Consider the following 25,719-nt stretch of genomic DNA (forward strand, 5'->3'; position numbering starts at 1 on the left):
AAAGTTTTGAACAGAAGAAAGAACTTGAAGGAAAGGGAAGGGCCCTCTGCCATTGACTTCTACATGGACTTGAACCCTGAACATTGTAGGTCCCTATAAAAAAAAAGCAATAAACAGTAAAGGCTTTTCTATTTCTCTAGTAAAACCACTGGATTGTTCTTCGGGCCGTCCCTCTGATTATTACGAGTCGTTTGGCACCCAAACTTACTTGTTGGGCTCGGATTTCTGCTTTACTGTTGAATCGACCCAAACTGTCTTTAAGTCAAAGCTCTTGGACTCGTGACCCTTAATGAGGAAAGAGAAGAAAATTCCATAAAAGCACTTGGATAAAGCAATGTTCTCTAGCAGTTCTAGAACATTCCGTGCCTACCTGAAGGAACACCAGCATGTCATTGAATAGAAGGACCCTCTCATATCTCCCGTTGGCAACGGCAACTGGGACATTCCTGCTGTCTTCTTGTAATCTGCGCTCAGGGTGGCACAGGGCAAGCTGGAAAGGGGCAAATAATTAATCTGAATGTTTCCAACAAAGCTTGGTCACCTGATTATCGGTTCCGGCTCAGCTTCCAACCTACCGTTAATTTATTGGATATCTGTGACCACAGTATTTTTGTTTGGGAGGCTTCGTCCAGAATTTGACTGATATGTCTCTGAAGTTCCACAAAGGTATTGAGAACGTCTGAGAGAGGTTCCGCTTCTGAATCCTGTGAAGCAGGGGACGAAAAAAACTGATGGAGCTGCTAGTTTTGTCCCTGGGCTTGTGTGAGTCCCAAGGGCTATCGGATACCCATGTAGGCACAGCAGTCCTACACTCACTCACCCCCGGTCTGGCCTGTCCTACACTCACTCACCCCCGGTCTGGCCTGTCCTTCACTCACTCACCCCCAGTCTGGCCTGTCCTACACTCACTCACCCCCGGTCTGGCCTGTCCTACACTCACTCACCCCCGGTCTGGCCAGTCCTACACTCACTCACCCCCGGTCTGGCCTGTCCTACACTCACTCACCCCCGGTCTGGCCTGTCCTACACTCACTCACCCCCGGTCTGGCCTGTCCTACACTCACCCCCGGTCTGGCCTGTCCTACACTCACTCACCCCCGGTTTGGCCCCTCCTACACTCACTCACCCCCGGTCTGGCCTGTCCTTCACTCACTCACTCCCCGTCTGACCTGTCCTACACTCACTCACCCCCAGTCTGGCCTGTCCTACACTCACTCACCCCGGTCTGGCCCCTCCTACACTCACTCACCCCCGGTCTGGCAAGTCCTACACTCACTCACCCCCGGTCCGGCCTGTGCTACACTCACCCACCCCCTGTCTGGCCTGTCCTACCCTCACTCACCCCCGGTCTGGCCTGTCCTACACTCACTCACCCCCGGTCTGGCCTGTCCTACACTCACTCACCCCCGGTCTGGCCCCTCCTACACTCACTCACCCCCGGTCTGGCCAGTCCTACACTCACTCACCCCCGGTCTGGCCTGTGCTACACTCACCCACCCCCTGTCTGGCCAGTCCTACACTCACCCACCCCCTGTCTGGCCAGTCCTACACTCACTCACCCCCGGTCTGGCCTGTCCTACACTCACTCACGCCCGGTCTGGTCTGTCCTACACTCACTCACCCCCAGTCTGGCCTGTCCTACACTCACTCACCCCCGGTCTGGCCCCTCCTACACTCACTCACCCCCGGTTTGGCCAGTCCTACACTTACTCACCCCCGGTCTGGCCAGTCCTACACTCACTCACCCCCGGTCTGGCCTGTCCTACACTCACTCACCCCCGGTCTGGCCAGTCCTACACTCACTCACCCCCTGTCTGGCCTGTCCTACACTCACTCACCCCCGGTCTGGCCAGTCCTACACTCATTTGTATCTGATTCAGTAAGAATTCTACTGCTTCATTAAACATTTAACAAAGGGACTGAGTTTTACCTGCAACTTACTTGCTTTCATGGTTAAACCCCCCAAATAAGTGCCCTTTTATTGGCCCATTGGCATCACCTGACTGTAGCTAAGGAGGGTGGGAGCTGCAAGTTACTTGCAGGTGAAGCTCAGTCCCGAAATGATGGTGTATAATATGGGTTGTGCTAAATGTGTTTTTGGAAGTGATTTGTTGGTTATAATGGATATTTCTGAAAAATATATCTATTGTATACATGTTAGGGCCATATTGTTGCTATATTGACTTTATTGCTCTTACTAAAAACACCTTGAGTCCACTAAAGGGTCAGACTGGCCTACCAGGGTACCAAGCAATCTGTCAATGTCATTGACCAAGAAATGGTCAATGTTTCTAGGGTTACAGCAGGGTCCCCAACCATTCGTACTTGTGAGCCACAGTCAAATGTAAAAAGACTTGGGGAGCAAGTTCACGCAGAAGGTTGCGCTGTACCTCGGTGAGGTTTGACAAGAAGAGCGTGTAATGTTGCACGTGGTTCCGGAAGGGGTCGATAAAGACTCTCTGTAGCAGAACGTGCACTGGGCCATCGGATGTGTCTTTGATCATCTGCCTCAGAACCTTCTTGTTAGATTTCCAGTAAGAACTTTGAACGACAAAAAAAGAGGGAAATGGAATAATGACTATTTTTACTGTTTCTTCTGTGAAAGGACACACTCTTCATTCAGTTCTTTTACTTCGTATTCTATACGACCTAAGTCTTATACACACAATATAGGCCTTTTGCCCACCACCATTGTCCTCCATTAAAAACATTGAAGACCCCATCACTGTTCAAAATGTATATAGTTCCCTTTAATAAATATAGTTAGAAATGTACAAAAATACCTTGGTGTATCCAGGACAATATACAAGGACTCACCCCAAGTTGTCCTCTTCTATTCTTCTGGCTGAACCCCACCCCCCCACGCATTGCTTTGATACTTCCTAGGGGAGTCAGTTTGGCCAGTCAGTTGGACTGATTTGGCAACTTATCTGCATGTGTATGGGACCCCCCCAACGGGCCTCCCCGATTGATATCTGGCTGAAAATTGGCCAGGTGTCAATAGAGCAGCTTTGATTTTCCCGTCGGATCGGGGACCATATTCGCTCATTGGTGTGGTCCTCATCTTAATACCCCCTTCATTGTAATGCAATACTTTGGCCCTAGGGCCAAATGATAGAATTAGCCCGATATCGCCCCCCTTAGGTGCCCATATCAGAAGAAGATCCACTTGTTTGATGACTTTGTCAAAAGAGTGTACCTTAACTTGTATGGCCACCATTACAGATAGGAAGAGTCCATTATGCACTGCTTATTTAACTAACTATCCTCGCTGCCCCCTACAGTTGAGGCTGGTTCCCAATCTGCCACCCGTTGGGACTGCATTCTGTGCTCAGTACCTGTCAGCACTGGCTGGGTGTGGAACTCCAACGCTTCCAATTACACCAATTACTTAGTCAATATTTGCTTCTCAGTGACTTGTTTGGTGTAATGGGACGTTGTGAGACTTTTGTAGCACTAACACAATAAACATTTGCCTTGGGCTGTACAGTAACACAAACCTAATCTAGAATCAAATTGTAACACCAAAAAATTGGAAGCTCCAAAGAACGGGCGGGTAACAGGGATTTAGTGATTATTCTGCAATGTGAGCAGGGGGGATTTTGTAGGATTTTATTATTATTATTATTATTATTATTATGGAATGTGATTTCAGACATGTTAGAACAGTATGGGATCCGTTTTCCAAAAATCTATTATCCAGAATCCTAATCGCAGGAAGGCTAACTTCCATAGGCACCATTATTATCAAATAATTACATTTTTATTACATTGATTTCCTTTATCTTTGTAATAATAAAACAGTACCTGTACTTGATCCCAACTAAGATATAATTACCCCTTATTGGGGGCAGAACAGCCCTATTGGGTTTATTTAATGGTTAAATGATTCCCTTTTCTCTGTAATAATAAAACAGTACCTGTACTTGATCCCAACTAAGATATAATTACCCCTTATTGGGGCAGAACAGCCCTATTGGGTTTATTTAATGGTTAAATGATTCCCTTTTCTCTGTAATAATAAAACAGTACCTGTACTTGATCCCAACTAAGATATAATTACCCCTTATTGGGGGCAGAACAGCCCTATTGGGTTTATTTCATGGTTAAATGATTCCCTTTTCTCTGTAATAATAAAACAGTACCTGTACTTGATCCCAACTAAGATATAATTAATCCTTATTGGGGGCAGAACAGCCCTATTGGGTTTATTTCATGGTTAAATGATCCCCTTTTCTCTGTAATAATAAAACAGTACCTGTACTTGATCCCAACTAAGATATAATTACCCCTTATTGGGGGCAGAACAGCCCTATTGGGTTTATTTCATGGTTAAATGATTCCCTTTTCTCTGTAATAATAAAACAGTACCTGTACTTGATCCCAACTAAGATATAATTACCCCTTATTGGGGGCAGAACAGCCCTATTGGGTTTATTTCATGGTTAAATGATCCCCTTTTCTCTGTAATAATAAAACAGTACCTGTACTTGATCCCAACTAAGATATAATTACCCCTTATTGGGGGCAGAACAGCCCTATTGGGTTTATTTCATGGTTAAATGATCCCCTTTTCTCTGTAATAATAAAACAGTACCTGTACTTGATCCCAACTAAGATATAATTACCCCTTATTGGGGCAGAACAGCCCTATTGGGTTTATTTAATGGTTAAATGATTCCCTTTTCTCTGTAATAATAAAACAGTACCTGTACTTGATCCCAACTAAGATATAATTACCCCTTATTGGGGGCAGAACAGCCCTATTGGGTTTATTTAATGGTTAAATGATTCCCTTTTCTCTGTAATAATAAAACAGTACCTGTACTTGATCCCAACTAAGATATAATTAATCCTTATTGGGGGCAGAACAGCCCTATTGGGTTTATTTCATGGTTAAATGATCCCCTTTTCTCTGTAATAATAAAACAGTACCTGTACTTGATCCCAACTAAGATATAATTACCCCTTATTGGGGGCAGAACAGCCCTATTGGGTTTATTTCATGGTTAAATGATTCCCTTTTCTCTGTAATAATAAAACAGTACCTGTACTTGATCCCAACTAAGATATAATTACCCCTTATTGGGGGCAGAACAGCCCTATTGGGTTTATTTCATGGTTAAATGATCCCCTTTTCTCTGTAATAATAAAACAGTACCTGTACTTGATCCCAACTAAGATATAATTACCCCTTATTGGGGGCAGAACAGCCCTATTGGGTTTATTTCATGGTTAAATGATCCCCTTTTCTCTGTAATAATAAAACAGTACCTGTACTTGATCCCAACTAAGATATAATTACCCCTTATTGGGGCAGAACAGCCCTATTGGGTTTATTTAATGGTTAAATGATTCCCTTTTCTCTGTAATAATAAAACAGTACCTGTACTTGATCCCAACTAAGATATAATTACCCCTTATTGGGGGCAGAACAGCCCTATTGGGTTTAATTAATATTTAAAAGAATATTCAGTAGCCTTTAGGCATGGGATTTAAATTACAGAAAGATCCCTTATTTGGAAAACTCCAGGTCTCTACATTCTGGATAACAGATCCTATACCTGTATAAAGTTGGCCAATTAGGGATGAGGGCTTAGGATACTGTATCTGGCCCAGGGGCCCACCACTACACTGGCCGGATCATCATCTATCTTTATAACCCAGCAAGTTCGGCAGCACTTTATATTAATTTATAACAAACAGGGGTCTTACAGTAATTGGACAGGAAAGTTACAGAAAAAGAATTGGATCAGAGGGCCTTGTTCACAAGGGGTTACAATCTAAAGGTCAGATGGCATATGTATTCTGTACTTGTATACCCTGTTCTCAAATGGGCAGTTCTTTGTAGTACCCACCCAATGCAGGACCCTAATTCTCGGATATATATATATATCTGTTTGGACTAACACATGTTGGGATGAGTGATGGTCATAGAAAACTGCTCCCAAAAGGCTTTCCGTTGGCAACAATAGAAGTCGCTGGTTGGAAAGGCCTTTGCATCGCTTTGGTTTTTGAAGTTGCGTGAAGTTGCCTGCAGGGGGAAATTGTGTGTGACTTCGGATTACCAAAGCGATGCAAAGGGCTTTCCACCGGTGACTCCTATTGTCGTGGGTGAGTAACTCGCTCCGTGGGTCCTTAACCTAAGGGTGCCTGCGTGGCTAGCAATTTATCTTCAGATAGTTTGTTTGTTTTCTAAAATAAACCTGAAATGTCACACTGGTTGTGTTGGGTGTTTTTGTTTTGAAGGCTTAAGTTCACAACGTAACATTAGCCAGGAATGGAACTGTCTTTATTGTTAGTCTTTATTGTGGAATGTACCTGACACTTGAGCATTGCCTGGAATGGAATTTAACTCAAGGCACATAATGGGGCCCGGTTTGATCTCTAACGTAATATTGGTAATATTGGTCTGAATGAAACCTGAGTGCTTCCGGGAATAGTATCGTGATTTAAGAAGGTTCTGCTTTCGGTTGTTTCTTTTTTGTCTCACAGAAGGCAGATGACATATATACAAAGAAGTCAATAGAATTGTATTATTTATAACATGCAAATAGGGTTGCCAAATGGCCGCTATTTCACTGGCTTAACTGGAAAAATACAAGCCATGGCCAGTATTACAAAGTGACTGCCAATGTATTTGCCGTTAAATTTGTAATCCCTAATTTTCTGCCTCCAGTCTATCCCAATTCTGCTCCCTCTCTGTCTCCATCCCTCCCATTACCTCTTCCACCCTGCAGCACCCTCTGGTTCCCTCCCCCTCTGCGCCATATCCCCACCCCCCTACATCATTGCCCCACCCATTTATCAACCCCACCCCTCACATCATCAGCTGGTAAAATGGCAACCCTACTTGCAGATTAAGGGTGAAACTATTTTCTTCTGGAGTGGGATTACATCCCTAAAATAGTGATGAGCCAAATTTTTTGCCAGGCATGGATTTACAGCGAAATTCTGCATTTCGCCATTGATGGAATTGTTTGCCAAAAGGGTGCAAAACGAAGCAGGACAGATTCACCTGGATGAGTTCTTCAGACAATCAGAATATCCAAGGCTATTGTGATACTAATACCTACAGTTAGTATTAGTGGTTGTATATATAGTTTATGTATGTGAGTGTATAGATTGGTAAGTATAGGGTGTGGGTGTTGGGTTTACTTGGATGGGTTGAACTTGATGGACTCTGGTCTTTTTTCAACCCTATGTAACTATGTAACTATGTAACTTATCACTAATTAAGAATAAGGCTGCAGTTTCAGCATTCATTTTTATGGGGGGACTGAATTGTAACCTGATATTTGTCTAGAATAGAATGGTATTGGAACTGAGATATGAGTTTGTTTCCCTGGAAAGGAGGCCACACCATGGATCATACCAATGGAATGCATGTAAATAACTAAATAGGGAGAAATGGGTGTGAATTCTCCATCAAGACCATAAACAAGCAGTTTATCTCCCTTTGCCCCAGAAAGTGATTAAACAAAGCACATGAATTGCAAGACTAGTGTGGGCTATGATGGAACAGTGATTATTTATACTAATGAAATAATAATATACTGTATATACCTGTATATTACAGGGCCGCCATCGGGGGGGCACAGGGGGTACGATCGTCCCGGGCCCTTTCATCAAGCCCGGGCCGGGCTCAATCTTTGGTTGCGTCTTCTTCTATGTCCCGCGGCTCTCTGCCGCATCCTCGCTTTTATAAGGTTGCGCCCGTGCGTACTGACGTCACACGCACAGAGCGCAACCTTATAAAAGCACAGTAGCAGCTGGGAGCCTCGGCACATAGAGGAGGACATCACGGGAGCTGGAGGCCACGGGGAGGAAATGGAAGGTGCTTGGGGGCCCTGGGGGAAGCTGAAGGATACTTGGGGGGCCCTGGGGGAAGCTGAAGGATACTTGGGGGGGCCCTGGGGGAGGCTGAAGGATACTTGGGGGGGGGCTGGGGGAAGCTGAAGGATACTTGGGGGGGCCCTGGGGGAGGCTGAAGGATACTTGGGGGGGCCCTGGGGGAAGCTGAAGGATGCTTGGGGGGGCCCTGGGGGAAGCTGAAGGATACTTGGGGAGGCCCTGGGGGAGGCTGAAGGATACTTGGGGGGGGCCCTGGGGGAAGCTGAAGGATACTTGGGGGGGCCCTGGGGAAAGCTGAAGGATACTTGGGGGGGCCCTGGGGGAAGCTGAAGGATGCTTGGGGGGGCCCTGGGGGAAGCTGAAGGATGCTTGGGGGGGGGCCTGGGGGAAGCTGAAGGATGCTTGGAGGCCCTGGGGGAAGCTGAAGGATGCTTGGGGGGGCCCTGGGGGAAGCTGAAGGATGCTTGGGGGGGCCCTGGGGGAAGCTGAAGGATGCTGGTGGTGCCCTGGGGGAAGCAGGAGGATGCTGTGGGGGAGCTGGAGGATGCTTGGAGGCCCTGGGGGAAGCTGAAGGATGCTTGGGGGGCCCCTGGGGGAAGCTGAAGGATGCTTGGGGGGGCCCTGGGGGAAGCTGAGGGATGCTGGTGGTGCCCTGGGGGAAGCAGGAGGATGCTGTGGGGGAGCTGGAGGATGCTTGGAGGCCCTGGGGGAAGCTGAAGGATACTTGGGGGGCCCTGGGGGAAGCTGAAGGATGCTTGGGGGGGCCCTGGGGGAAGCAGGAGGATGCTTGGGGGGGGCCTGGGGGGAGCCGGAGGATGCTGGGGGTGCCCTGGGGTATGAGTATGAGTAATTAGGGGGAGGACCACCGATATTTTAGGGTGCCCTGGGCTGGCTAGCAATGATTTAGGGGGTACCTGCCCTGGCACCAATGCAAAACGTAACCCCTGGCTACCAATGTCTGTATGCCTTTTGTATTGATGGGGGGGTCACTGGGGAGGGGCCATTGGGGGTGTGGGAGGAGGGGGGGCCCAGAAATTTTTTTTGTGAGGGGCCCCTTGATTTCTGATGGCGGCCCTGTGTATATATCATATAGGCCTTACCTTGCTTGCTTAGCTGCTCTATCGAATCCCTTCACCACCATAAAATCTGTAACTGATTCAAAATATCTGCAATAAAAGAACATCGTTGTGTTAATATGTTTATTAATATCAATTGTAACTGTCCCGGGATAAATGTAATCCTTGATCCGAATATAAAACCCAAACCTCCAGATTCCTTGCCCTTACTCTTTGAAGATGTGGACAAAGCCCGGCGCTTGCTGCAGGAGGTAGAGCTCATCCGTATCCAGCGCCAGGTTCTGTTCGTGGCTCTGTTTTAGTGTTTTGTAACTGGCGGATATTAATTCCCAGAGTCCGTGGAAACTTTCGTTGAAATGCTGTAGCAGCTTAACGTTCCCTGGATCCACCGCCCCTGAGGCCAAAGCAAAAGGTTAGGAGCGTTTTGGGCAACAGTCCCTTTACTCATCGGCGGGATAGTAGGTTATTATTATTATTATTATGACTATTATTAATATTTATAAAGTGGCTTTTCTAAACATATGTGGGAAATACATGATGGAAAAATAGAGGGTGTACAAGTTATGGACTATGAAACTATGAATATTTATTACTCTGATAATAGTCTAATAACTAAATTACACCAGAGAGAAAATGACTGGATTTATAAGTTACAGACACTATCCCCTTTGGGCCTGAATGATACAGTATGTCAGATTTTAAGGTGATTTAATTGTTGTTGTTGTGGTGTGATTTGTAATTTTAAAGTATAACCTTTTACTGTAATTTCTTTATTATATTACTTCAAAAAACTTTCACTATATCCGGTCTGAGCGGGTATAAAAACCCTGCTCAATGTGGAAATTGCCCCTGAGGAAGTTCACTATATATTATAAGGAACTCCTCGGGGGCTTATAATATCCCTATATGTTACAATAGGGGGTACTTTATTCACTATATATTATAAGGAACTCCTCGGGGGCTTATAATATCCCTATATGTTACAATAGGGGGTACTTTATTCCCTATATATTATAAGGAACTCCTCGGGGGCTTATAATATCCCTATATGTTACAATAGGGGGCACTTTATTCCCTATATATTATAAGGAACTCCTCGGGGGCTTATAATATCCCTATATGTTACAATAGGGGGCACTTTATTCCCTATATATTATAAGGAACTCCTCGGGGGCTTATAATATCCCTATATGTTACAATAGGGGGTACTTTATTCCCTATATATTATAAGGAACTCCTCGGGGACTTATAATATCCCTATATGTTACAATAGGGGGCACTTTATTCACTATATATTATAAGGAACTCCTCTGTGACTTATAATATCCCTATATGTTACAATAGGGGGCACTTTATTCACTATATATTATAAGGAACTCCTCGGGGACTTATAATATCCCTATATGTTACAATAGGGGGCACTTTATTCACTATATATTATAAGGAACTCCTCTGTGACTTATAATATCCCTATATGTTACAATAGGGGGCACTTTATTCACTATATATTATAAGGAACTCCTCGGTGACTTATAATATCCCTATATGTTACAATAGGGGGCACTTTATTCACTATATATTATAAGGAATTCCTCGGGGACTTATAATATCCCTATATGTTACAATAGGGGGCACTTTATTCACTATATATTATAAGGAACTCCTCGGTGACTTATAATATCCCTATATGTTACAATAGGGGGCACTTTATTCACTATATATTATAAGGAATTCCTCGGGGACTTATAATATCCCTATATGTTACAATAGGGGGCACTTTATTCACTATATATTATAAGGAACTCCTCGGTGACTTATAATATCCCTATATGTTACAATAGGGGGCACTTTATTCACTATATATTATAAGGAATTCCTCGGGGACTTATAATATCCCTATATGTTACAATAGGGGGCACTTTATTCACTATATATTATAAGGAACTCCTCGGTGACTTATAATATCCCTATATGTTACAATAGGGGGCACTTTATTTACTATATATTATACGGAACTCCTCGGTGACTTATAATATCCCTATATGTTACAATTTCAGCCATTCTGTACGTACCAGCTCGCAGCAATGCATTCAGTGCCACTGTGCTAAGGAACGACAAGTATTCCAAAAAGTCTTCTTCTGCCGTTAACAGTGATTCTACCGACGTGCTGGAAATGATCTATACGCACAAAACAGTGGTTACTAGCTTTGCATTACATGAAGTATTTATTACATAGGTGCAGTTACTATACTAAATGCCACCCTTCCGAACCAAAATTTGTTAAAGAGCCCCACACAACCCAGAAACCCCTAATATCACTATCCCTGTAATCTGTTCCGTCAAACAGTAGGAATAAATCCCATTTTTATATGCTGAAATCCTGCTGCAAAACTGTTCTTCTCTTTCTGCATCATTTGAAATCCTGGCAGGGGAGGAGGGGCTAAAACACTGATGCTACAAATTGTAACAACTTCCCCGCAGCTTACAGACAGCATGCAGGAACTACATAACCCACAATGCATTGCACTGGGATGTTCCTTTCCTTATTGGCATCACGTGTGCAGCAGGGGATTGTGGGATTGGGAGGAGGCAGGCTGAAGGAAGGCTGAGGACAGGCGACTACTGTTACATTTTATTTGAGTCACAAAGTAGTCAGCCAGATCAGCAGGAGAAGGGTTGGAGTGGGGGGGTGCAGGGCCTGCCAAGGTTACCGCCCCAGGGGGCCCCTACATAACCCCTCCCCCAAGTGCTTGTATAGCATACTCCCCTTCAAAGGGGAGGGGATCAGATCTGGGCCAGCTGACCCACTTGGGCTGACCCACTTGGACCCTAAGCAAGAGAACAGGGGGCGGGGCTTAGGGAACTGTTCCAAACCATATTATTGCATTAAACATCATGAAAAAGCTGCATATTTTTAGTTGATGTATATTGCAAAGTTGCTTGGAATTTTTCAAAAAGCTTCAGTTGTGTTTGGGTGGAGTTCCCCTTTAAGATCCCCTATGAATACACTATTTGCAGTAAATCACATTCCTTTGAGCCACAGTTGCCCAACTCGGCCATGGGTAACCACATCCTGCCAACAACTGCTTAGCCACACAGAAAAAGAGGTACAATTTGTTTTTCTTTTTTTAAATGGCTGTAGTTTCCTGAGGTTTCGCACACAAATAAAGCTGATGGGGAGAAACCAATGGGCAGCAACACAGAGATCCGACTTAAACAATCAATCTATAACTAGCTGGTTCAAAAGCCAAATAAATAGCTTCAAATCATGTAATAATAACATAAGGAGATCATTAATCTCAGTTAGTTTGCCCTACTGACCCGGCACAATCCCATAGGGCCCTGTTTTTTGGAGCTCCTACATTTGGGCAGAACCCCCATCATTTATATCTATAACAGACTGGTGCTTTGGGCATTGTTCCATCAGTATCTAGGGCACCAGTAATACCCCAATTCTCATTTAAGAATGGGATTTCCCCAGGTTACCAAAGCCGTGTTACCTTCATTACAGAGCTGCCCACGGACAGCCTGGCATCTTTGGAAGAACGGAACTCTCGACGAGCCAGTCGCCTCGAGAATGAAGTGTCGGTGGCCATTGTGATCTCGTGATCTCCAGCCGATTCATGGGTCAGTTATACCTGGCACAAACTAAAAAACATTTGTTACAAGGATGCCAAAATAATACACAGAGTAATGCAGTCACTCCCATAGCCTGTGTATTATTCTATGGGTATTTGTCTTGGTAAATTAGTAGGGATTAGTGATGGGCGAAATGTTTCACCAGGCATGGATTTGCAGCGAATTTCCGCGTTTCGCCATTGGCGGATTGTTTCGCGAAACGGAAAAATTTGCAGTGGAGAAATTCAGCGCGGTGACAAAATAATAGCAGCGGGTGGCAAATGAATAGCCGCGGGTGACAAAATAATAGCCGCTGGTGACAAAATAATAACCGTGGGCGACAAATGAATAGCCGCAGGCGACAAAATAATAGCCGCGGGCGACAAAATAATAGCCGCAGGCGACAAAATAATAGCCGCAGGCGACAAAATAATAGCCGCGGGCGACAAATGAATAGCTGTGGGTGACAAAATAATAGCTGCGGGCGACAAATGAATAGCCGCGGGCGACAAAATAATACCCACCGGCGACAAAATAATAGCTGCGGGCGACAAATGAATAGCTGCGGATGACAAAATAATAGCCGCGGGCGACAAATGCATAGCCACGCGATGAAAGAATAGCCGCGGGCGACAAAAGAATAGCCGCGTGATGAAAGAAAATCTTTTCAAAGATTCCCGAATTTTTCGGCGAAACGGGACAGATTCGCTCATCACTAGTAGGGATACACCAAACCCACTTTTTGGGGTTTGGTCGAACCCACCCTGACGGATGCCGCCGAATCCCGAACCGAATCGGGAAGGGCTAAAAATTGGTGCGTGCTACGAAAAATGTTTTTTGCTCCTACCATTTAACCCTTCCGGGTGCTAATTTGCTAATTCGGATTCGGTTCGCCTGGGGCCGTGGATTCGGGCGAAATCAAATCCTTCAAAATCTTGCTAGATTCGGCCCGAATTCCAAACCGGATTTCTTGTGAAACTACAGCAAGTTCAGTTGATTTGACTTATGACTACAGATTGACCAAAATCAGCGGTTCCTACTGTCCCACCACCCATTAAACCACCCGTTGTATACTAATTAATTTAATGAATGATGACCGTGGGAAATTGCACACTTGAATAAGCCCTTACGCGTGCTGCAACCACATATTGGAACCTGTGATGTTTGTGGAAAATGTCAGTCACAAAGGGAAAGCAGAACCACTGGCCGCCCAGTACAGACCATAGCATTTGTATGAAAACTCCCCCCATAGGCCGCACGTGCATTCAATTCAGTTTAACAGGAAGTGTCCCATTAATGTGGTTATTAGCCACTAACATGAGTGGGAACCACCAGTTTCGGATTCTTGTAGCTAAAAGAATAGGGTGGTTTTTGGATTAGAACTGGTCACTTCTCCAAAATCTAGTCTACAAGCTATTTGGTCATTGTGGGGGTCATAGCAGCCAATCAGCAGGTAGTATTTACTGGTCAACTGTTTAAAAGCTAACTTCTTATTGGTTGCTGTGGGTTACTGCTCCTGGGCAAACCTAAAGGGACACTGTCATGATGTTTATGAGGTACTTTTTATTACACAGGAAATAATTCCCTCTGCCATTTAACCTTTTATTCTTGAACCAACAAATGTATTTGTAGCTGTAATATTGGTGTGTAGGCGCCATCTCAGTGCCTTGTGCCTGAGTCTGAGTTTTCAGCCAGCGCTACACATTAGAACTGCTTTCAGCTAACCTATTGTTTCTCCTACTCCCATGTAACTGGAGGAGTCCCAAGCCGGACTTGGATTTCTTACTATTGAGTGCTATTCTGATACTTACTGGGAGCTGCTACCTTGCTCCCTTCCCATTGTTCTGCTGATCGGCTGCTGGGGGTGAGGGGGGGGGATATCACTCCAACTTGCAGCGCAGCAGTAAAGTGTGAGTGAAGTTTATCAGAGCACAGGTCACATGGCTGTGGCACCCTGGGAAATGAAGAATATGGCTAGCCCCATGGGAAAAACAGATTACAATGCAGGATTCTGCTGGAGAAGCTTTATTAACTGATTAAACAGGACAAAAGTGAATCTCCTACCAAGGATAATTAATGTTTAATCTCTACACACAGCACTAATGTTGTTTTCCTGGGTATCAATATGGGGCACCGCTTTGGTGGTCCAGTTATTTGCCAGCCTGGCTGGACAAGAGGAGAGGATGTGTATAACCAGCTCAAGGAGCCTATGGGGCAAAGAGATAAAAGGGCCAATGTGTACAGGAGCTAATACACACACTTTATAGATTCTCGGCAGGTGAATAAGCACCCTTTGGGATAAGCAGGGAGATTCCAGAGTCAGCACCCTAATAGGCCCAGCACTGGGAGGGTGACTAGAACTATTCTACAGATTATAGATATGCTGCTGATAATGTTCCTTTGTGTCCTTGTTGTTCGACTTGGATTTTATACAACTCTGGTGTCAGTTTTAGTTTTCTACAAACTTCCCCATAACTGGCCTATTTGATGCCCTGTGTCCAACGACTGGAGGGGGAGAAATGTGCAGTTGTACCACTGAGCTCCAGCAATGCTTCTGCTAGTCTAAATGAAAGATGAGCTTCTCCCCATACTGTTTATAGTGAGGGGATTGCCAGTATAGTAGGAGATGAGGGAGACGGTTGGGCAAGATGGAGATAGCTGAGCAAGATGAAGACAGTAGGGGGCAAGATGGAGATAGAGGGCAAGATGGGGACAGTAGAGCAAGATGGAGATAGAGGGCAAGATGGGGACAGTAGGGCAAGAGGAAGACAGTCAGGCAAAATCAGGACAGACAGGCAAGATGTATAAAGTTGGGCAAGATGAAAACAAGATGGATAAAGTCAGGCAAGATGGAGATATAGGGCAAGATGGAGATATAGGGCAAGATGGAGACAGTAGGGCAAGATAGAGATATAGGGCAAGATGGAGAGAGTAGGGCAAGATAGAGATATAGGGCAAGATGGAGAGAGTAGAGAAAGATGACAGTAGGGCAAGATGGATCATGTTGGGCAAGATGGAGACAGTAGGGCAAGATGGTTAAAGTCAGGCAAGATGTAGATATAGGGCAAGATGGAGACAGTAGGGCAAGATGGGGACAGTAGGACAAGATGGATCATGTTGGGCAAGATGGAGACAGTAGGGCAAGATGGTTAAAGTCAGGCAAGATGTAGATATAGGGCAAGATGGAGACAGTAGGGCAAGATGGAGACAGTAGGACAAGATGGAGACAGTAGGGCAAGATGGAGACAGTAGAGAAAGATGGAGACAGTAGTGAAAGATGGAGACAGTAGGGCAAGATGGAGAAAGTAGGGCAAGATGTATAAAGTTGGGCAACATGGATAGAGTCGGGTAATATAGAGACAGCAGAGCAAGATGACATCTGTAGGGCAAGATTGTAAAAGTAGGGCAAGATAACAGTAAGACAAGATGGTGACGGTATGGAAAGACAGCAAAAGCAGGACAAGATGGAGATAGTACCACAAGAAGACAAGAGTAGGGAAAGATGGTAAAAGTAGGTGATAGTGGGGTAAGTGTTGGGCCAATAGGAGGGAAAGATAGAGACACACCCTGCAGCCCTCTAATAGTTGTTAAAATAATATGGCAACATGGCATCAGTAGGGCAAGATGGCAGGAGCTGGGCCAGATGGTGAGAGCACACTTTATATAAACATTGGCCAGCCTGGGGTTGTTTCTGGAGTATAGCAGCCAGGAGGTATAGTTACACAAACAACTGAAGGGCCACTTCTCAAAAAAACATATTATATGAATAATGGGGGCCCATAATCAGGTTTATACTTAACCTGGACCTCTGCCTGGGCAGGTTAGTAGCTCATGTGATGCCTTTATAATGTCATTGCCTCTGGCCCAAGCCTTGGTTCATCTCAACTCCCAACTTTGAAGGACAATATTAGCAAATGCATTGCACATTATAGAATCTAGAACATAGAATGTTCCAGCAATGGAACCCAATGAACAAAGGCTTCCGCTTTCTATAAGACACACTCGGGCAGCTTAAAGTCATTCTGCTTGAGGGAATCTGCTCCACCTTTGACACCCAACTTCACGCCCCTATTGCACCCCAGCGACCCACATCTGCTGAAGGTGCCACTATTTACTCATGGGAGGCCGTGCATTCGTTTCTATGGACAAGATCACGTGGGCCCATGGAAACAGTTCCTTGTGGTGGGGGCAGATCCTGGAAATAATGATTCTCAGGCTGTCAGGGAGGGGATGGGATTGTGTACCTAAGCAAGAGCGCAGCGCTAGAACTATAATGGGGAAAAAGTGATTACAAAACAAGTTGTTGCATCTGGAAGCCTCTGACAGTTGCGTGTGGCAGTTAGTAGCTGCAATGACACAAGGCTTAATATTTATGCAACCCAAACTCCCATGACTATGCCTGGTTCCTCCCAATTGTGGCCTATCTATAGGCAGTTCTTATTCCTCATTACACATATCTGCCACAGCTACACATCATCAATGTACCCTGGCTAATGTACTATGGTATGTGTAACCCATTAGCCCAATACTCAGCCTGGCATAACCCCCTCACATCTGTGAATGACCCCCCCCTGGGACTTGGTAGGGCCCCAATTAGGGAATTATCTAATATAATGTTGAGGTAGCACGCATCAGCATTAAACTCTGTCTGCTTGTTTTCACTTGTCTGTACTGAACATTGTAAAAATATTAATATAGCAACATATTCCCTGTAAAATCCAGTATAAACAATTCCCAACCTGTCCGGCTGGATCACACCCAGATTGCATCAGTCACTCATCTGTGTCCCAGGGATCAGTGTATAAAGAACTCTGAGTATCACTCATGTATTATAAGGGATAATGTACCCCCTACTGTAAATGATAAGGATATTAGCAGTCACTGAGGGGTTCTGTGCCCATATAAAGGCACAAGGCTGCAGGCTGAGTTATACAGGGAACTCTGAGTATCACTCATGTATTATAAGGGATAATGTACCCCTACTGTAAATGATAAGGATATTAGCAGTCACTGAGGGGTTCTGTGCCCATATAAAGGCACAAGGCTGCAGGCTGAGTTATACAGGGAACTCTGAGTATCACTCATGTATTATAAGGGATAATGTACCCCCCTACTGTAAATGATAAGGATATTAGCAGTCACTGAGGGGTTCTGTGCCCATATAAAGGCACAAGGCTGCAGGCTGAGTTATACAGGGAACTCTGAGTATCACTCATGTATTATAAGGGATAATGTACCCCCCTACTGTAAATGATAAGGATATTAGCAGTCACTGAGGGGTTCTGTGACCATATAAAGGCACAAGGCTGCAGGCTGAGTTATACAGGGAACTCTGAGTATCACTCATGTATTATAAGGGATAATGTACCCCCTACTGTAAATGATAAGGATATTAGCAGTCACTGAGGGGTTCTGTGCCCATATAAAGGCACAAGGCTGCAGGCTGAGTTATACAGGGAACTCTGAGTATCACTCATGTATTATAAGGGATAATGTACCCCCTACTGTAAATGATAAGGATATTAGCAGTCACTGAGGGGTTCTGTGCCCATATAAAGGCACAAGGCTGCAGGCTGAGTTATTACACCACACACAAACCTGCAGTTCAAGCCAATTTCCCCACTATATAAACACGCTGTTGTGTAAACACCTCTCACCTATTGGAACTATTATCCCAGCACTCAGTAGGTTAAGCCTCAGGGTTAAGGTTTAGTGCACTCCGTGGACTACATGTCCCATAATTCCCAGCAAGGCCTTTGCTCACATCAGGGGAGCAGTGGTTAGTACCACATATGCTATAGTAACTGCTGCCATTGCATCATTTTTTATGGCCAACATGTTCACAAGAATACATTTCCCATGATGCACTTTGAGGTATTTGCTTACAGAATGCGTTGTATGGCCGTCACTACTGCACTCCAAACCTTCAGTGATTACTGTACTGCACATACAGGTCAGTGTGTTGTTTGGTTGCCGGGGTCAGGGACCCTGGCAACCAGGCACCATTTTAAGCTGCCGAATAGGAAGACCAATGGTACAAAACAATACAGGTATAGGACCCGTTATCCAGAATGCTCGGGACCAAGGGTATTCCGGATAAGGGGTTTCTCCGTAATTTGGATCTTCATACCTTAAGTCTGCTAAAAAATGTATAAAACATTAATTAAACTGAATAGGATAATTTAGCATCCAGTAAGGATTAATTATATATTAGTTGGGATCAAATACAAGACAGGCTTAATTCGGAGCTTTCCGGATATCAGGTTTCCACATAATGGATCCCATACCTGTACTATAATTAATAAAGTCCAACTGAAAAGCTGCTTAGAAGAGGTTGATCTATAACATACTAGTCGATAATACTCGCTGTCCCTGTCTGCACTGCCGGTTCTGCCTCTTGAAACACCCTAGCAGCCTTACATGTATGTATATATGTATGTATGTATATATGTATGTGTATATGTATGTATGTATATATGTATGTATATATGTATGTATATATGTATGTATGTATGTATGTATGTATGTATGTATGTATGTATGTATGTATATCTTTATTTATAAAGTGCTACTTATGTACCCAGCGCTGTACAGTAGAATACATTAATACAAACAGGGGGTTATTAAGATAATAATAGATAAATACAAAGTATTACAATAAACACAAATAAATACAAGATACAGTTGCAATAAGATAAGAGTCAAAGAGGCCCCTGCCCCGTAGAGCTTACAATCTATATGCTTTCTCCCAGCTCTTGGAATCAGCCGGCTTCTGCTACATTCTTTCAAAGGTCGGAACCACCAGTAGCAGATACCGACGTCACAAAATGCACAATCAATGTATACTGGAAAGCTACAAAATTGGGTTTGTATCCCCTTTAAAGTTAAGCAGCCAGAGTTCCACTAACAACAATAGACTATTGAGGCCGGTAGTTATTAATTAATAGTGTTTTCCTGTTGGGACCTCGGAGGAAACACATGCTACTTACCCTTTAACTGTCTGGCAGCAGATAAACACACTCAGTGTGGGCACTAATATACAGACATGCATGTAACCTTGTAGGAATACAGTATATATATATATATATATATATATATGAGTTAGACTGTTCCCCCCCAGCCAGTAGCTGCCTTACCTTGCCCTGCAGACGGGGTGGTGCTGCCCTCCCACACACAAACACGCCCGGTCATTACACAGAGCTGCAGGCAGTCACTGTATTGTCCCACACCCTCCCACCCATTTTTTTTTTCTCTTCAACCAAATTCCAAGCCGAGCAGGCAGAGCTGTAATATATATATATATATATAGCGACCGAGCAGCGTGTCAGCCAGCCATGTACAGAGCCGCTCAGAATAGCCTCCAGACTATTTTTACCTCCTGGAGTGGGAGAGGGGGTATCAGAGTGGAACTAGTTCCTATAAAAAACCCCAGGGTTTTAATATCTATGAACCCCCCAAGAAAGACTGGTCTGAGATGTTGGAGACCAAGACATCAGGCCATATAAAACTACCTTTCTGTAATAATCATCATCAATATATCCCCTTTTTTCTGTAGCTATCTTATAATATAAACATATGGGAACAGGTATGGGGCTTGTTATCCAGAATGCTTGATATAAACCCAATAGGGCTGTTCTGCCCCCAATAAGGGGTAATTATATCTTAGTTGGGATCAAGTACAGGTACTGTTTTATTATTACAGAGAAAAGGGAATCATTTAACCATGAAATAAACCCAATAGGGCTGTTCTGTCCCCAATAAGGGGTAATTATATCTTAGTTGGGATCAAGTACAGGTACTGTTTTATTATTACAGAGAAAAGGGAATCATTTAACCATGAAATAAACCCAATAGGGCTGTTCTGCCCCAATAAGGGGTAATTATATCTTAGTTGGGATCAAGTACAGGTACTGTTTTATTATTACAGAGAAAAGGGAATCATTTAACCATTAAATAAACCCAATAGGGCTGTTCTGCCCCAATAAGGGTAATTATATCTTAGTTGGGATCAAGTACAGGTACTGTTTTATTATTACAGAGAAAAGGGAATCATGTAACCATTAAATAAACCCAATAGGGCTGTTCTGCCCCCAATAAGGGGTAATTATATCTTAGTTGGGATCAAGTACAGGTACTGTTTTATTATTACAGAGAAAAGGGAATCATTTAACCATTAAATAAACCCAATAGGGCTGTTCTGCCCCCAATAAGGGGTAATTATATCTTAGTTGGGATCAAGTACAGGTACTGTTTTATTATTACAGAGAAAAGGGAATCATTTAACCATTAAATACACCCAATAGGGCTGTTCTGCCCCAATAAGGGGTAATTATATCTTAGTTGGGATCAAGTACAGGTACTGTTTTATTATTACAGAGAAAAGGGAATCATTTAACCATGAAATAAACCCAATAGGGCTGTTCTGCCCCCAATAAGGGGTAATTATATCTTAGTTGGGATCAAGTACAGGTACTGTTTTATTATTACAGAGAAAAGGGAATCATTTAACCATTAAATACACCCAATAGGGCTGTTCTGCCCCCAATAAGGGGTTATTATATCTTAGTTGGGATCAAGTACAGGTACTGTTTTATTATTACAGAGAAAAGGGAATCATTTAACCATTAAATAAACCCAATAGGGCTGTTCTGCCCCAATAAGGGGTAATTATATCTTAGTTGGGATCAAGTACAGGTACTGTTTTATTATTACAGAGAAAAGGGAATCATTTAACCATTAAATAAACCCAATAGGATTGTTCTAATGTGAATTATTTATTAAAATGGAGTCTAAGGGAGACGTCTTTCCCGTAATTTGGAGCTTTCTGGATAATGGATCCCATACCTGTACCAGAGTATGAGTTAGGTTATTATATCAGGTACACTCTGCTTGGCAGACTCAGGGTTAATACTGTAGCTTATAGAATGTGTTTATAAATACAATGGCAGTTTAGAAATAGCGGTTACTTATAAATAACCACTAAAATAACCACAAAAGTAATGCCCCCTGTAGGTGCAATTCCCTTTCACTTTTCCTCCTCCTCCTCCACGAGCAAGATACCATTACAGGGTATTGGGTAATAAATCTGTAACACTTGCCTTACTGCCCGCAATAAACTACAACGATGTCAATAAAATTTTCGTCTCGTTCCCACGTCAACAATAACAGACTTGTGAGTCACGATAAAGCGGCGACGGATCCGGTCCAACCAGCACTTCTGTCTGCAGTGTGACACGCTGGTTCCCTTGCTGATCCACTCACTATATGGTTCTTCTCTCCCAGACACAAAGGGCAGAATCCACTCCACTATTAGCCGCAACTGTCACCCAGCATTAACTGCCCCGGCACACAATAACAATGTCGCACAAAGGCCTTCTGTGTCTGTTATAGGCGACACTGCGCTGGGACAGAAAGGGGCCTGTTATACAATAACTCTATGCCTGGCATTGTTATAAACACATCAACATTCCCAACAAAGGGACACTGGGAAATATTTTGCTCTGGGTGAAATTCCTTGACTTAAAACAAACATTGATGGAGATTGTGACTTTGGCTTGTAGTGTTATCTAGTGCTACCAACCCCTATTTCTGTAGGGAAATGAGAGCAGGGCAGGCAGTAACCCTTCCAACACTTTCCCCTGTCTCTGCCCCTATATATTAGGTACCTACCTAGTGCTACCAACCCCTATTTCTGTAGGGAAATGAGAGCAGGGCAGGCAGTAACCCTTCCAACACTTTCCCCTGTCTCTGCCCCTATATATTAGGTACCTACCTAGTGCTACCAACCCCTATTTCTGTAGGGAAATGAGAGCAGGGCAGGCAGTAACCCTTCCAACACTTTCCCCTGTCTCTGTCCCTATATATTAGGTACCTATCTAGTGCTACCAACCCCTATTTCTGTAGGGAAATGAGAGCAGGGCAGGCAGTAACCCTTCCAACACTTTCCCCTGTCTCTGCCCCTATATATTAGGTACCTATCTAGTGCTACCAACCCCTATTTCTGTAGGGAAATGAGAGCAGGGCAGGCAGTAACCCTTCCAACACTTTCCCCTGTCTCTGTCCCTATATATTAGGTACCTATCTAGTGCTACCAACCCCTATTTCTGTAGGGAAATGAGAGCAGGGCAGGCAGTAACCCTTCCAACACTTTCCCCTGTCTCTGTCCCTATATATTAGGTACCTACCTAGTGCTACCAACCCCTATTTCTGTAGGGAAATGAGAGCAGGGCAGCCAGTAACCCTTCCAACACTTTCCCCTGTCTCTGTCCCTATATATTAGGTACCTACCTAGTGCTACCAACCCCTATTTCTGTAGGGAAATGAGAGCAGGGCAGGCAGTAACCCTTCCAACACTTTCCCCTGTCTCTGTCCCTATATATTAGGTACCTACCTAGTGCTACCAACCCCTATTTCTGTAGGGAAATGAGAGCAGGGCAGGCAGTAACCCTTCCAACACTTTCCCCTGTCTCTATCCCTATATATCAGGTACCTACCTAGTGCTACCAACCCCTATTTCTGTAGGGAAATGAGAGCAGAGCAGGCAGTAACCCTTCCAACACTTTCCCCTGTCTCTGCCCCTATATATTAGGTACCTACCTAGTGCTACCAACCCCTATTTCTGTAGGGAAATGAGAGCAGGGCAGGCAGTAACCCTTCCAACACTTTCCCCTGTCTCTGCCCCTATATATTAGGTACCTACCTAGTGCTACCAACCCCTATTTCTGTAGGGAAATGAGAGCAGGGCAGGCAGTAACCCTTCCAACACTTTCCCCTGTCTCTGCCCCTATATATTAGGTATCTAGTATCTAGTGCTATATATATATGACAATAATAAACATCTAAGACAAAAAAGCAATGACACAATGACATTACTTGGCCCAGGCCGCAGCGCTGCCATTGGGACAGGAGTCATATGTAGGTCTGAGTCCATCTGATTAGCCAATGAACCGCCCCATGTGTAAATATAACTTGGTGCCAAATCTATCTCTTACCTTCTGGTAGAAAATGTAGAATTGTGTTTCCATAGAGAGTCCATATTAACAAACGGATTTCCAAAGCACCATGCTAAGCCACAGAGCCAAGCAAATACTTGAAAAATAAACCGCAACAAAGAAAGGCAGAGTGAAATGCTACAAAGTCAGAATCTTCCTTTTAACTGAGAGATAATCCAAACTGGTACTGTAAACAGCTCTTGAGTTGCACAAAAGGAAGTGGCTAAATCACCCAGAATAGGAATGTAACAAGTTACTTCATGCTAAGCCCATACGGTGCTGTGCGTCAGCTCTTGTGCTTTAGTCATGATATATAACGTAAATCATCATTTCACTATTACAAAGAGCTAAGGGCTTCTGCCACTGTGACAGAATGCTCTGTTATACAGATAGCTAGAATCTCAGCCATAAAGCAGGGCAGGACTGCTGCTTACAATGGGGGGGATCAGATAGGATCTGTGCCACTGTGACAGAATGCTCTGTTATACAGATAGCTAGAATCTCAGCCATAAAGCAGGGCAGGACTGCTGCTTACAATGGGGGGATCAGATAGGATCTGTGCCACTGTGACAGAATGCTCTGTTATACAGATAGCTAGAATCTCAGCCATAAAGCAGGGCAGGACTGCTGCTTACAATGGGGGGATCAGATAGGATCTGTGCCACTGTGACAGAATGCTCTGTTATACAGATAGCTAGAATCTCAGCCATAAAGCAGGGCAGGACTGCTGCTTACAATGGGGGGGATCAGATAGGATCTGTGCCACTGTGACAGAATGCTCTGTTATACAGATAGCTAGAATCTCAGCCATAAAGCAGGGCAGGACTGCTGCTTACAATGGGGGGGGGATCAGATAGGATCTGTGCCACTGTGTTTGGGTGTATTTCCCCTTTAATCAAGAGCCCAAACTCACTGCTGGGTGCTCCCCAGAATGTTATTGCCCCTGTGTAAGCCTTTACACACCGGCCGGGGCTATTTTGGGCTTCGGTTGGGCGTCACTGAGCTCTGTGACCTTGATGCACCGGGATTTCTAATTTAGTCGACTTATTTTACTGTTCAGCTCAAAGGCTCAGTATCCAGGCGCCCAGCCCTGCTCCTGCTGAATAAATAGCTAAACCGTCACTGTGCTCTTAGCTGCGGGTGACAAAATAATAGCCGCGCGACAAAATAATAGCCGCGGGCAACAAAATAGTAGCCGTGCGACAAAATAATAGCCATGGGCAACAAAATAGTAGCCGTGGGCAACAAAATAGTAGCCGTGCGACAAAATAATAGCCGTGGGCAACAAAATAGTAGCCGTGCGACAAAATAATACCCGCGGGCAACAAAATAGTAGCCGTGCGACAAAATAATAGCCGTGGGCAACAAAATAGTAGCCGTGCGACAAAATAATAGCCGCAGGCGACAATTTTTTTTGCTGCATGACATTTTCGCTGTTTCGCAAATTTTTCGCCGTTTTGCGGATCTTTTGAAAGATTCGCAAATTTTTTGGGGAAGCGAAACAGAACAGATTCGCTCATCACTAGTTATGGGTGCTGGGAGAAGGAATCATAGGAGGGTGGGCAGGCTGGGTGCAGATTTTACACCTGGGCTAATGGGACAACCTGGGACTATTTTGTGTCCCCAGGCTACATGCGTTATCTGTCCGACCCGAGAGATGCCAGGATGTCACGTTCCTCAGCTGCGAGAGTGCCCACATTGCACAAATATCCCCTCAGGCCAGTAGACTGCATGGGGTCACTGGGTTTATTCCCAGCTCTAGAGAAAGTGGCCCCGTTATACTAAGCAGCGCTTAACTTCCCAGCCGAAACCAACCAATGGGGAAATATGCAATACGGTCACGGCTGTGCCAGGAAAGGGCCCAGTTTGCGTGACAGACGTTGCACAAGGTGCCCCCCCCCAGGTGATGAAATCATTTCACTGGAGAAAGATACTTTTTTTGTCACGAAATCACCAATTCATATTCACTGTGTTACGTCTAATCATGTGACTGGCAGTCACCCCCCAATAGGGACCTTTTCCCCTACCCCCAGGGGCGCTTACACCCCCTCTGGGGGAGGGAGGAGAGGGTAGGCCGGCTTTCATCGGGGATCTACCGGCTTTCTTCGGGGATTGGGCAGTGTGGGACTATCCCACCAGGATACCAGGAAAACTCCCGGTGGCCTCAGGGGTCAGTGGGC

At 44.5% G+C, this 25,719-nt stretch overlaps 1 protein-coding gene across 8 annotated transcripts in view; it reads right to left on the reverse strand.

Moving 5' to 3' along the window:
• als2cl (ALS2 C-terminal like) overlaps window positions 1–25,719 on the reverse strand; it is a 55,460-nt gene that overhangs the window by 26,445 nt on the left and 3,296 nt on the right. The window contains exons 1-9 of one of the 8 annotated variants that reach the window (XM_031904067.1): window positions 23,540–23,768; window positions 12,431–12,568; window positions 11,003–11,108; window positions 9,141–9,324; window positions 8,955–9,020; window positions 2,391–2,541; window positions 576–704; window positions 371–490; window positions 209–285 (exon numbers count right to left, since the gene is read on the reverse strand). In XM_031904067.1, coding sequence (XP_031759927.1) covers window positions 209–285; window positions 371–490; window positions 576–704; window positions 2,391–2,541; window positions 8,955–9,020; window positions 9,141–9,324; window positions 11,003–11,108; window positions 12,431–12,526 — 929 coding nt within the window. In that variant the 5' untranslated portion in view covers window positions 12,527–12,568; window positions 23,540–23,768. Of the gene's footprint in view, window positions 1–208; window positions 286–370; window positions 491–575; window positions 705–2,390; window positions 2,542–8,954; window positions 9,021–9,140; window positions 9,325–11,002; window positions 11,109–12,430; window positions 12,579–19,537; window positions 19,592–19,684; window positions 19,752–23,539; window positions 23,769–25,719 lie in introns of those variants that run through there. The other 7 variants (XM_004915523.4, XM_004915524.3, XM_031904068.1 and 4 more) reach the window with 7 other exon arrangements.

Source organism: Xenopus tropicalis, chromosome 6 (assembly GCF_000004195.4).
Source record: "Xenopus tropicalis strain Nigerian chromosome 6, UCB_Xtro_10.0, whole genome shotgun sequence".
NCBI lineage: Eukaryota > Metazoa > Chordata > Amphibia > Anura > Pipidae > Xenopus > Xenopus tropicalis.